General features: G+C 39.9%; 1 protein-coding gene across 5 annotated transcripts in view; it reads left to right on the top strand.

Moving 5' to 3' along the window:
- The window catches only part of nol4lb (nucleolar protein 4-like b), a 366,154-nt gene that overhangs the window by 122,864 nt on the left and 228,764 nt on the right, over positions 1–14,526 (top strand). For all 5 annotated transcript variants that reach the window (XM_072556794.1, XM_072556795.1, XM_072556790.1 and 2 more), the window contains one exon: positions 9,443–9,584. In XM_072556794.1, coding sequence (XP_072412895.1) covers positions 9,443–9,584 — 142 coding nt within the window. The remainder of the gene's footprint in view (positions 1–9,442; positions 9,585–14,526) is intronic.

Here is a 14,526-nt window from a genome sequence, read left to right as displayed (position 1 = left end):
GCTCGGGTTTTCGGTTCGGTTTTACTCGGCTCGGCTCGGCTCCGTCTGTCGCCAGCTTCTTCCCACTCTTCATTCCCCCCCGCCCCCACGACAACCTCCACGATCACCAATCTGCCTTCACCAGGATCCCTCCGCTCGGGACGTCCTCACATCCATTCCCACCACCACCACCCCCCCTCCTTTTACAAACCCGCCAGGGAGCCGCCGACCGTCCCGTCCCCCTCCGTCCACCACCTACAACACCCTCCCTGTCCCCCCCCACCCCCCGACTCCCCTTACCACCAACCCCAACACTTCAGAGCTCAGCCAGCGGCGCATTAGGTGAGTGCCTGCGCAGGGCGATCTTCAGGGAGAAGTGGAGTAAGTGGGAGCAGCTTCGGATCTGCCAGTGTGTTGTGAGGGAGGGAGAAGGAGAGGGAGCCCTGGACTAGACTTGGCTTTAAAATGCAATGACCTGATCCATTTTGTCTAAGAAGCGCATGCTTGGCCGAAATAAAAGCTTACTTATTAAATGGCATTCTTGTCTGCATTGGAGATCGCGAGGAAGTCTGATTGCTTGACAAAAATCCGATCGATTCAAAGAAAATGCTGTGTATTTTTGTAAAACTATCCTTTGCTTTCTTTTTTTTTGTTTTATACCCTATGATTATGTCTAAACACGATTTTTTTCTTTCATTTTGATCCGCTCAAATTAAATCCTTCATAGTTTAATTAACGAAATAAAGAAGGGATCAGCCCTTCGTTCTACCTCTTCATTTCTATCCTTACAGCAAAGCCTAAGCATATATTTAAATTATTTTTGCCTTTCATTATCACAGCGTAAAGGCCGGCTTTTGCAGGAGTCATGATTAGATTATTCCGTGTTATCTACAATTCCCTTTAAAAAGTTACTCTTCTCCAATGATTCTGTCGCGTTTACCGAAAAGAAAACGGTACAGATCGATCAAACTGCTGCAGCCTCATCAATCCATTACTGAATATTCATTTTATAAATTGATTTCTTGCCCACTGTCTTTTCCAAATCAAGCCCATCGCAGGGTTTGTTAAATATATCGTCTACATGACATTGTGCAGTATAATGCTACATCAACTTTTACACTGGCCGCCCAGACAGAAAGCTACTGTAATTTATACATGTGGTTTTGCAAGTGCACGCTGTAATGGTAATTTGTAGTGTACTGTATGAGTTTTTTGGGAAATGTGTGACTGATTTGATATTGGAAAATTGGGAAAGGGATTTTGTTTCAGGAAGATAAATTAGTTTACAATTTGGGCTGAAAGCAACTATAATATTAAACTAGGAAATAACTTCCACACATATTGAATTGCTTCTTGTTCTTAGTTGCAGTGCAGAGTTAACATTGGATTCCGTCTGAGAATTCTCAAACATCTAACAATTTAATGTTACAGAATTTTTCTTCTTCCAACAGTTTTTTTTTCTCTGTGAAAACTATTTGCAGAATAGATTTGTTGCTTGTTCTATAATTTGGTTTCACTTCACAAGCAAAATATTATGAGATGTATACAGTCTCTAACGTAAATAGAATGCTTTTAGAATTATATTGTGTTTATGCTTTATTTGTGAGGTTGAGATTTTTGGGAAAGTACTTATTGTTGCTTGTTACGAAATAGAGAGGGAGTACCCTGCTTTTTGCAAGCCTTTAATGCAGAAAGGAAACTTGTATTCATGTAGTTGTACTATCATGTCGCTCAGGACATTTCTATACATTTCGCATCTATTGATTTATTGATGTCACATGTACCAAGATCTAGTGAAAAGTGTTGTTTACATTCTATACAAGCAGATCGTACCACACAAAGTGCATCAGGGTAGCAGATTGGAGTACAGAATACAGTGTTACAGCTGCAGAGAAGGTGCAGAAAGAGAGATCAGAACTAACATTTGAAAGGTCTGTTCAAAAGTCTCACAACAGTGGGGAAGAAGCTGTTCCTGAATCTATTCATATGCACATTCAAACTTTTATATCTTCTGCCTGATGGAAGAGGATGGAAGAGAGTATAACTGGGGTAGGAGGAGTCTTTGATTATGTTGGTTGCTTTCCTGAGACAGCAGAAAGTATGGATGGAGTCAATGGATGGAAGGCTGGATTGCATGATGAACTGGGCTGTGGTGACGATTCTTTGTAGTTTCTTGCAGTCTTGGGAAGAGTAGATTCAATATCATTGCAGTGATGCATCCAGATAGGATGCTTTCTATGGTACATCTATAAAAGTTGGTAAGAGTCCTTGTGGACATGCTAAATTTCTTTTATCTCCTGAGGAAGTAGAGACGTTGTTATACTTTCTTGACTGTCGCATCCATGTGAGTGGGCCAGGACAGATTGTTGGTGATCATCATTCCCATGAACTTGACGCTGTCACGTATCTCCACCTCAGCACCATTGATTTAGATAGGGGCATGCCCTTCACTCTGCCTCCTGAAGTAAATGACCAGTTCCTTCATTTTGCTGATGTTGATGGAGAGATTGAGTACTTAGCGGTATAAATATAACAATCTCTTTGAACATAAGATTCTAAGTTTCAGTTATTCTAATCTGGTGGTGCAGTTATACAAACAGCTTTTTTAAAAGAAAGGCTTCTGAGTTGAACTTTTTCTTGTTAGAGTTGCGTGACTACAGATTGGTCCAGAACTTGGTAGCATGCTGCTTGCATATCTTTATTATCTTATAAATTAGTTGTGATACTTTTTTCTCCTTTGCACTGAATTTTGCTAGATGTCTCACGAGGGAAGATCCAGGCTAATTTATCAGGAAACCAGTGTGAAAGGCCAAGGCCAATACTACAAGACATCACCAGGTCAAAATAAACAGGACAGACATAGAGCAATGTGAACAGTTAGTGGGTTAGTGAAATAAAGCTTCAGTTTTAAAATTGTAGATTATGAGAGGAAGTAACACAGAGGAATGTGCACTAATAGGTTACATAATACAAAGGTCATTTTCTATTTTGCCTCTCTGAATAAACTACTAAAACTGTGACTTTTTTATGATAACTTAGACTACCACAGTTGATTAAGTAATATAGCTGTAGAAACAAAAAAGCACACCTTTGATCACTAAGTAGTTGAAAATTAGAGTCACAGTGGAAATATGAGTTTTTCACAGAACTCTATTACAGTGCAATAGAAATGAATGGATGAAATAAAATGATTGTAACTGGCCCTTAAACTGAATTTGCTGTGTTCAGATTTGTTTTTGTACTGGTAGGCTGTATTTAAATATTATTAACTTGCACTGAGACTAAGAAATAAATCACTTGAACAGCTTATACACTGCACAGTGCAATCTTGTTATCACCTACTTGTTATTAATCAGTCAGCATTCATTTTCATTGTGATAGAATGGAAATTGTTTTTACTGTTTGTAATTTACATCTTACTGGAGAGGAAATATTTAAGTCAGGTTAATATATAGGCTGATCTACAAAATCCATGCTTGTCTTTTATATATCCATAATCTTCTACGTAACCATTAATATATAGCCATCTATGGTAAGGACTGTTGCTCAAAGATTGGAACATAGTCAGTCTTGATATTGCAGTACCAGAAATTAACAGAATAATGGTTGTTTAGACAGTTATTTTTCAATATGAGAGTTGGTATATTGAATATGGTACCTCATTGAATGCTGTTGAGAAAGTTTAACTAGAGTTATTCAGGAAAAAAAAGCAGCATGTATGTTCTCCGAGGATCTCAAAGTGCTTGCAACTAAAGAAAAAGGAGAGGAAGTCATGAATTTATATAGTGCTTTTCACAACAACATGATGTGCCGACTGTTTTATAGCCAAGGAAGTACTGAATTGTCATCGCTGTTGCAATGTAGGAAACATGGGGGTCACTTCATGCTCAGCAAGTTTGTACAAAGCAGCAAAATGATACTGAGCAAATAATTTGTCTTTTTGATGTTCTCTGATCCTTTAACAGTTTGCAACTTCTTGACCCTAACTATCTCATTCTTAGAACCCTTGCCCAATTTGTCTGCACATTCACACCCCATCAGGATAGTCTGTGGTGTACACTTCTTCACTGAATTGTGGCTCACCTAGTCCTCATCCACCACCATTCCCATTTGCCTGATACAAGTTGTTCTCACATTGAACAACTTCTCTTCACTTACTTACTCCACTTAAAAGTTTATAGGAAGCTGCAAGAGTCCAAGCTATTTGTATGTTTTAATGGGATATATGGTCATTTTTTTTTGTCCCTGCTCACCTTCCTCACTATTTTTTCCAGGACTTGCCCTGAACTGGAAAATTTAATCAACCTTGTTTCCAAATTCCATCCTCTTCTCACCTTCACAGGGTCATCTCCAGACTTTGTTTCTATTCCATGATTTCTCTTTCTCCATTTTTGGGGAACAGCTATCAATTTGAATTCACCATAATCCAAGCAATTCCTATAGTTACCATGATACATTTTCTCACACTGTATTTCCTGGAAGAACTCTATTCCATGTTGTCATTTTCCTTGTCTCTGTCACACCTATGATGGAATGCAATCTTTTAATACTTCTGATATGTCTTCCTTTTTTCTCAAGCAGAAATTCACCCCCCCCACCCCCACCCCCACCCCCACCCAATATGATTAACAAGGCTCTGACTGTCTCCGTTCCTTTTCATACATTTTGTTGTCAACACTTCCCTACTCTCCTAGAACTATAATAGGGCAGCAATTCGTCATCTGCATTCAGCAGATGATTGTCCACCATATTGGTCACTTCCAGCATGATGCGACTATCTTCTCTTCCACATTCAGCATTTTGAAAGGAATATGATGTCCATGATATCCTGATCTATTTCTCAATCGCCCCCATCTACCCCCAACTCATTCTTCCCCTTCTCTTCAGCACGGTGGCACAGTGGTTAGCACTGCTGCCTCACAGCGCCAGAAACCCGGGTTCAATTCCCACCTCAGGCGACTGACTGTGTGGAGTTTGCACGTTCTCCTCGTGGCTGTGTGGGTTTCCTCTGGGTGCTCCGGTTTCCTCCCACAGTCCAAAGATGTGCAGGTCAGGTGAATTGGCCATGCTAAATTGCCCGTAGTATTAGGTAAGGGGTAAATGTAGGGGTGGGTTGCGCTTCGGCGGGTCGATGTGGATTTGTTGGGCCGAAGGGCCTGTTTCCACACTGTAAGTAATCTAATCTAATCTAATCTAAAAACCTTTGCAAGCACAAGATACACAGAGACTGTAGCATGTTTTATCCTTCTGTCACACTAATCTTTGCCTTACCTTGCTGCTTTTGTCCTTACTGGTTTTGTCGTCATGCCTCTTTTCACTGATGGACAACAGATCTTCTTGAATCTGCCACTCTCACTTCTGCAGGCATGCTTTATTGTTTCTTTTTTATTTATCCATTACCACTCCCTTTGCCTCTGCAACATACTTTTTTTTGGTTAATCTCTCCTGCCTTCCAGCTTATCACAAATTATCTCTTTTGTTCTCCTTTTACTTCTATTACCTAAATCTCTAATTTATCCTATCCTTGATGATAGATCATCAACCTGAAAATTAACTCGGGTTCTCTCTTGATACATGCTGTCTGGCCTGCTGTCCGTTTTCTGCTTTTATTTTAGCTTTTATTCACCCACTGCATGAAACGTCTAATTAATTTCCTATTATCTTGAGGGAGAACTGAGTGGAGCACCTATGCTTTGCACTAGTGTTCAAGGAAACATAAAGAATAAATATGAGGGTATGCTGTCATGAACTTTTAAAATTAGGACAAAGGAAGTGTTGGAGTAGGCCAGCTACTTGTTTTTCTGTTATAGGACACTGATGATGTGAGAGACCAGAAGAAGGAAAAATTCAAGGATAACCCTCAAAATAAGATGGGTGCTTGAATTGAATCGTTCACAGAAGTAACTTAACAAGCCACAGAACATAAGGGAGCTGTAGAATAATTCAAGCAATCCTAATAATTTCAAGAATTCCTGTTATGTTAATTCTGCCCCGAATTATATTGAGTTTTGGACTGATTCTGAATGAAAAGTTAAGAGCAGTGGTAATCTGACAAGCAGTGTAAGGAGGAGTTTTCTTTCACAGTTTTGATGTCAAGAATGCATTCGCTAGCTGTGACTGGGACGAGACTGTTGTTAATGATACATAATGAATTGGGATGTTTGCATACATGCACTAGTATCTGCAAACCATGCATCTGCTTACAGATAATGTTTTGAGATTGTGTAAGCATGTTAGCAGAGCATATTTCCTTCCCTAAAGGACATTAGTGAACTAGATTGGTTTTTCCTGACAATTGGCAATAGTTTCATGGTCATCGTTAGACTATTAATCCCAGATTTTTTATTGACTTCATATGCCCCCATCTGCCGTGGTGGATTTCCAACCCAGGTCCCCAGGACATTACCTGGATCTGTGGATTAATAGTCTAGTGATAGTACCACGAGACCATCACCTCCCCTGTAATTAGCAGTAAATGTCAATTAGCAGATAGTATATTTTATTAGAGGAAGTCTGTAGTATGTTGACATGCTGAGGAAATTGATATACTGTGAGATTTTTTTGAATGTCTTCAGTATGCTAAAATATTTAATGAGTTACCTGATCGAACAACCTTTTAAGTAATTTCAATAAGGATAGTACAGTTATTTTTCTTTTCTTCACTATGCTTTCTTTAATGGATTTGAATCTTAGTCAGTTATTAAGTATTACTTCCTTTGGATTTAAGTAATGGTTTATGAGTCCAGCAGGGCATTGCCAGATGTGAAAAAAGTTTGGATGTTCTTTGTAAATGGCCCAAGTCTTGTAAACTTAAATCTTCCTAGGCAGTCCCTTACAATTGAGGATGAATTGCTTCCACTTTGGTTTGATGGGTCCTGAGATGGCTGGTAAGTCCACTGCATGACCTGAGGACTGCCACGTGCAAGCAGATAAGGAGTGTGTGCTATCTTGCACCCCTGACTTCTCCTTTGTGTGTCGCTGAAGAAGTCTCTCAATGTTTTTAGTGCTTTCCGAAATGAATCTTTTCAGCCTTGGTTGTTTATAACTCAAAGCTCCTGTAAATTGGTGAGGATGCTTGATCCGTTCATTGATGTTTTGAGGACGTTTCTGCTGTCCTCCTGTGAGTCTCCTGCTGTAACAGAGCTCTGAGGTGAACAGTTGTTTCAAGATGTCCAGCATGTGAACAAAGCTGTTTTTGAATGATTATCATCTCAATGCTAATTAATTTCATCATCTATGTCTGCCTTTATCTAGATTAAGCTGCCAAATTACTGAAAATGACTTACGTTTTCCAGGATTTTGGCATAATCCTAATGCATGGAGGCAGTAAATCAGGGAGAGGAAGATGAGAGGGTAGTTCTGTACTGTTAGAAACTGGCTCGAAGATGTCCTTCGTTTTAATGTTCAGTGGACGATATTCAGCAGATCTCAACTATTTTAAACAATCAACTCAATCCCAAACAGTGACAGGAACTTCTTTATTTTCTTCGTTTTCTGTATTTTTCTTTCTTTTGGGACTGTTGAGCATTCAGTCTAGTGGAAGTGAAGAATCATAAGCATTGCAAAGTTTTGTCAAGTGTTGCATTTGTAGGATATGCACTGCTGAATTTTCCTTTTTATTTTGAAGTGATTTTCTTGCATTTGTGAGGTGAGCTTTCTCGCACCTGGTTCAAAAGCTGGAACAATGACAATTGTAGTTTATAGATTGGAGTGAGCCAGCCTTGGAATGCAAATCCATAAGTATGGTTACAAGCCAATCATCTTAATTGTTACATTCTCTCCTTAGTAATGAAAAACTTTTAAGATTTCATTTTGCGTAACTATTGTGAATTTTGCTGCCTTGAAAATGGGTCTTGTGATATACACTTACATATAGCCATTGTATTACCATAGCAACCTAAGCATAAATACCACTAGAACAGATCAAATGCATAATTTATATGAAGATTCTTGAAGTCTTTCTAACCTGTCTCCAGAGAGGTTTGTTCTCAGAACACTAATGTCTGTCATCATTTACATAGAAAAAGGGGTAATGGTGGCAATAAGTAAACCAGTTGAATCCTCTATGTTGTAAGCTGTAAGGTACCTTTAGGATTCGTTGAATGATTGAAACTGCAGCCATTTAAAAATTGCACTTTTGAAATGTATATATTATACCAGTTTCTTGAAATGTCCTTTGAGATGTCTGAGGTCATAAGACATTTAAGAGACATGAGAATGTCTAGCTTGGTACTATTTGTATATTAATCTTACCCTTGAGAACATATTTCTTCTCAACAAATATGATTAAGTAATATTACATAGGAAGATTCTTTTTTTAAAGTTCTAATCTTGTAATATTACATTTTTCAATGTGAATGGAATTTTGAGAGTTAAGGAGGGGTAATGAAAGACTTAGCCAAGGTATTTAAGCCAGCAAATTGCTTTGACATTGTTTGGAAATATTTTGTTGAAACGCTGTAGGGAATGTAAAGTACTTGCAAGTAAATGTATTTTTTTAAAACAGTGAGATCAATATGTTGAGTATTTATAGGCAGAGCTGTAATTAGTAAACATGCAGATACACAGAAAGTAGAATGAATAGTTAGCCTATTGCCTCCCTGAACAGCCTACATCTATGAGCTAACATCTGTGTGGGTATGGTGTTTGCTAACCTGCCTATCTTTAAGCCTATTGAGTATTTTAATGGCCTGTTTCTACCGCTGCCACAATAATATATGTGGCTTAGAAAGGTGGAAAGAAGGAGCCAGCCCACTCTTTGTCCTACTTAGTCCCAGAACATCTCCTTTACCCTCCCTTAAGTTGATAATTGCTCCCCTACCAAAAGATCTGACTAATCTGCAAATCAGGCGTCTATGGATTTTCTTCCTTGAGACAACATTTGGTTTGGTCCCCTGCTGGGACTACTCAGCTACTAGCCAATCAGATTGACTGGCAGTGCTTGAGGACAGATTTCCATTCCCTGATGGGCGGGAGTTTCAATTGCTATGTGACAACTATTCCTAAAGTCAGTCACTCAGGACCAACTTTTCTAATGGGAGCATGGGCAGTGTTGTCTGTCCCCTTGTAAGATTCACCTACTATTCTCGGCAGCTTATAGAAGCAGTTTTTTAACTACAAGTAGATTACAGAAGCACTGATTTCAATCTCCTCCCACTTTCTGAGGCACTTTGTCCCTTACTTCCCACCCAGCCCCATACTTAAGTGACATTTCGCATTCTTGATGAATAGCTTATGACAAATCCCAATGCTATATTGTTCAAGAAACCAGATTATTTGTGCTAGCAGGACTTTTACAGAGTAGTATGTGAATCTACATACTCATGGCTGCCTTTTCACCCAATGTACATTTTCAGATACTGTTTCTGCCTGGCCATGCCATTGAGTGCTGACAACATTTAGTGAATTATAAGTGAATTTAATTACTAGATGTTGGTTGTCATGAGTGAATTTTCTCTTGCAGGATGAAAGTTCAGTGAGCAGCGATGATTTTGATATGAGTGACGCCACATGGATTTCAGCTGACCAGTGTATGAACTCTGATTTAAGCCCCAGTCAAGAAGAAAGAATGCACAGTCCACAGAATCTGCATAACCAGGAATATGGTAAGTGTAAAATTAAATAATAAAATCAAGCAAGAAACTAGGATTATTGCGAAACATTTTTGTGGTTATTTAATATGGATACTGCCTTGTGTATGAAAAGAAGAAACAAAACTTGCAATTTTATAGTCTTTGCAGGGCTTTTCAAAGCGCTTCTCAAGCAATTAGTTATTTCAAAGCGCAGTCACTGTTGTAGTGTTGGGAAATACAGCAGCCAATTTGTACACTGCAAGGCTCCAAATATAGTATTATGTTATTTGATTAGATAGTCTGTTCTTATAATTTTGACTGTTGGACAAATGCTATCCGGGATACTGAGAAAATTCTCTTCTGTTTTCTCAGTGGTTCCACACAATCTTGAGAGAAGATGAGGCATCAGTTTAATATTTTATCCATAAAGTGTACCTTCACACTTCCCCTGTACTACATTGAAATGTCAGTCTGGAATACTGGTACTCAAATCTTTGAAAGCTATGACTATTTGACGCAAAGGCAGGAATGCTGTTGTTGTGGTTCTGTTCGCCGAGCTGGGAATTTGTCTTGCAAAAGTTTTGTCCCCTGTCTAGGTGACATCCTCAGTGCTTGGGAGCCTCCTGTGAAGCACTTCTGTGCTGTTTCCTCCGGCATTTATAGTGGCCTGTCTCTGCCGCTTCCGGTTGTCAGTTCGAGCTGTCCGTTGTAGTGGCCGGTATATTGGGTGCAGGTCGATGTGTTTCTTGATAGAGTCTGTGGATGAGTGCCATGCCTGTAGGAATTCCCTGGCTGTTCTCTGTTTGGCTTGCCCTATAATGGTAGTGTTGTCCCAGTCGAATTCATGTTGATTGTCGTCTGTGTGTGTGGCTACTAAGGATAGCTGGTCGTGTCGTTTCGTGGCTAGTTGGTGTTCGTGTGTACGGATCGTTAACTGTCTTCCTGTTTGTCCGATGTAGTGTTTTCTGCAGTCCTTGCATGGGATTTTGTACACTACATTAGTTTTGCTCATGTTGGGTATCGGGTCTCTCGTTCTGGTGAGTTGTTGTCTGAGCGTGGCTGTTGGTTTGTGTGCTGTTGTGAGTCCTAGTGGTTGCAGTAGTCTGGCTGTCAGTTCAGAAATGCTCCTGATGTATGGTAGTGTGGCTAGTCCTTTGGGTTGTGGCATGTCCTCGTTCCGTTGTCTCTCCCTTAGGCATCTGTTGATGAAATTGCGAGGGTATCCGTTTTTGGCGAATACTTTGTATAGGTGTTCCTCTTTCTCTTTTTGTAGTTCTGGTGTGCTGCAGTGTGTTGTGGCCCTTTTGAATAGTGTCCTGATGCAACTTTGTTTGTGTGTGTTGGGGTGGTTGCTTTCATAGTTTAGGACTTGGTCTGTGTGTGGCTTTCCTGTAAACCTTTGTGGTGAATTCTCCGTTTGGTGTTCTCTGTACCATCACGTCTAGGAATGGGAGTTGGTTGTCCTTTTCTTCCTCTCTAGTGAATCGGATTCCTGTGAGTGTGGCGTTGTTGATCTGGTGTGTGTTCTCTATTTCTGTGTTTTTAATTATTACAAAGGTGTCATCCATGTATCTGACCCAGAGTTTGGGTTGAATTTGTGATAAGACTGTTTGTTCTAACCTTTGCATTACTGCTTCTGCTATGAGTCCAGAGATCGGTGAGCCCATGGGTATTCCGTTGATTTGTTCGTATATTTGGTTGTTGAATGTGAAGTGTGTTGTGAGGCACAAGTCCAGTAGTTTAAGTATGCCGTCTTTGTTGATGCTGTCACTGGACCATGGCTAATATAAAATAAATTCTGTTGCATTCAAATATTTCTTTTTTTTATCCTCTACCTCTGCTACCTTGCTCAAGATACTGGACTTTTTTTGTTGAAAAATATATTAGAATTAACTCACCGTGTGAAGGAAAAATGATCAGTTTTTTTAATCCTCTTTCCTTTTTGTAGACATTTCTTAAAACATGACACATGGTTAATTGAATTTGAAACATATTTTCTGTAGTTTTATAAGTACATTTCTAAAGGAAGCAGGGTTCTTGTAAGCAAAGATTTTTTTTGAGGGATGTAGGAATATTTTCAAATGAAAATATTGTTACTTACTGAGCCAGATAAAATGTTGAAACTTTACAGTGGCTTTAGACCTCTTCAAGAAGTTCACAAACCCACACATTCTAGTTGTCTAATGATTGACTCAGCACTGCCTTCTTGTGTGATGTTAAGTCTGATCTCCTTGGGAGAGATTGGCTCCAGGATTAGAAACATAGAAACATAGAAGATAGGAGTAGGAGGAGGCCTTCAGCCCTTTGAGCCTCCTCTGCCATTCATCTAACTCAGTTGCTTAATCCTGCTTTCTCCACGTAACCTTTGATCCCATTCACTCCAAGTGCTCTTGAATGCATTCAATGTTTTGGCATCAACTACTTCCTGTGGTGATGAAATCCACAGGCTTACCACTCTTTGGGTGAAGAAATGTCTCCCCCTCTCTGTCCTAAATGGTCCACTCAGAATCCTCAGATCCTCTGATGCGGCCCGATTGGGAACATCCTCCCTGCATCTGCCTTGTCTAGTTCTGTTAGAATTTTATAAATCTCTATGACATCCCCCCCCCTTTCTTGATATACTTGATAATCTTTTACGTAACCAAGACCAGTTAAGGATACTTGAGTCCTTTTGAATGGTTTATTGTCAAGCCTACTTCAATCATGGTGAAATAACTCCACAGAAGTTAGTATCCTGTCACCAACTCACCTTGTATTTATATGTGGAAAGTCCTTCACACTGGTCCATCTCTCTCAGAGCCAACTCTGAGTGTCTGAATGTTTTGCTCCTGCACCATTTGAGAAATTGTGGCCTTCATATTGTCCAAGTACTTGACCAAAGCTGTTACTCCTACTTGTACTTTATATGTCACTGGTCCTGATCTTGCAATGACCAAGCTTGCCCTTGCAGGTCCATTTCCCTGATCCCTACACCAAACCTTATCTCCTACAGTAAACAGTCTCTCTCGCTTGGTGGAGTTCACTCCACCGCACCCCACCCCATGAGTGTTGATCCTGTAATCAAATGGGAACCAGGACATTTTGGTATCTAGCAAAGCTGTAAGCAATTTCTTTAAGCCTGCCTTCAAAGTTGGATTGGTGTTTATGCTGGGCCATTGGAAGATGGATGGCGTGGAGCTGTCCTTTTATGTTGAATCCCATTTGACTTTAGGGATTACTGAAATTCCTTGCAAGTAAATGATGGCCTGTTGGCCTGTTATCTGTGACCGAAACTTCCAGACATGCATGTAATGCAAAAGATATGCGCAATGTTTTCAGCTGTTCTTCCCATGTTTGATGAAGGAACTATATGCATGTCCAACCACTTTGAGTGGGCATATAAAATGACTAAGAACATTGAGTCCATACAACAACCTGCATAGTTGATGTGTAACCAAGTTCAGGATTTACTGGCCATTCCCACGAATGTGGGGTGCTGCTGGCAGTAATTTTTGTCCTTGTTGGCATTCTGGGCACTGCCAACACAGCTGTGTCTGCATCCTGTGTCAGTCATAACTTCTTGCCAATATCCTCATTTTGGAGAGCCTGGGATGACTCTGATGTACTTCAGCCAGAACCTTTGCTTGGGAGACTCACTCTTGCTTCCTATAATAATATGTTGTCCACTACTGTGTTTTGGTCTCTCTGGGTACAAAAAGTTTCAATTTTGGTTGTGACAGCCCTATAATTTTCCCCATCACCCTCCATAGTCATATACTGTCAGCTGTGACTGGAAGTGTGTCCAGAAAATTTAAAGGCATTCTAGATTCTTGCAGTGATGGCACTCCTGGCAATTATCTGCCAGCAGGAGGCAGCTCAATGCATTGGCATTCACTACTTGGTCTCTCAGATGTTGTTCCAATTTATAGTTGTACACATTTTAATATTAGAGCCCACCACTGAATTTGGTCTGAAGCTATGGGTGGCATTGCCTTGTCCTCTTTAAGTACACCTAGTAGAGGTTTGTGGTCTGTTATTATTGCAAATTTGTGTTCATAAAGGTATTGGTGGAACTTCCTGACTCCAGATAGGACCACCAAACCTTTCTTTTCTATCTGGGTATATTTACACTCTGCATTAGTCATAGCCATGGATGCATATGTTACTGGGGATTCTTCTCCATTGGGCCACAATGAGCCAACACTACCCAATGCTGTATTAGATGGCATCGCATGTCAATGCCAGATCTCGCTTGGGATCATAATGTGCCAAACTCCTTAAAGGATCATAGCTGTTACTTCATTTCCCTGAAAGTTATGGCTTGATTACACAACCATTTCGAAGGCTGACCCTTTTTTAAAGAGTTGACACAAAAGATGTCAGGATTGAGGCCAAGTTATGTATGAAAGGAGCTTGGAAAGTAAGGCAGACCTTACCGGAATGTCACATAGTCTCTCTGTACTCACTGTAAACAAGGTTTTGGGATTTGCATTTTAATCCTCTTCAAAGAGCTGACTCCATTTCCTATCTCTGCTAGCATCAATGAATGGAAATGGCTTTTGACACATTGCCCCCTCTCCCTTGCTGAAAGTATTCCTGACACAAATCAGTCAGGCAGACATCTTAGATTTGTCAACAGCCACCATTTTATATCAGCACAGCTTTGTCATTGAGTTTATAAATAAGGAAAAGCAAGAGAGACTGGCAACATCAATACAGTTTGAAAATATTTAATATTGAACACGCACACAGAATCACACATGAACAGACATTCACAGACACACACAATCTCACACACACAGAGATACAAACACCTTCAAAGAGCTGTCTCCATTTCCTATCTTGCAAGGGAATTCATGTTTTGACGATGCATTCATGCAGGACAGTAAATGGCTTTTGAGACTTTCCCCATTGTGACAGAAATTCAGCCCCAATCTGAAACTTGAAGATATGTAACAGAACAGAAATGAACCAGCAGCTTTCTGTGTTCCTGCTC

The sequence above is a fragment of the Chiloscyllium punctatum genome, chromosome 37 (genome assembly GCF_047496795.1).
Source record: "Chiloscyllium punctatum isolate Juve2018m chromosome 37, sChiPun1.3, whole genome shotgun sequence".
Lineage (NCBI taxonomy): Eukaryota > Metazoa > Chordata > Chondrichthyes > Orectolobiformes > Hemiscylliidae > Chiloscyllium > Chiloscyllium punctatum.
Note: the sequence above shows the minus strand (reverse complement) of the source record. Positions and strands in the feature narration are given on the sequence as shown.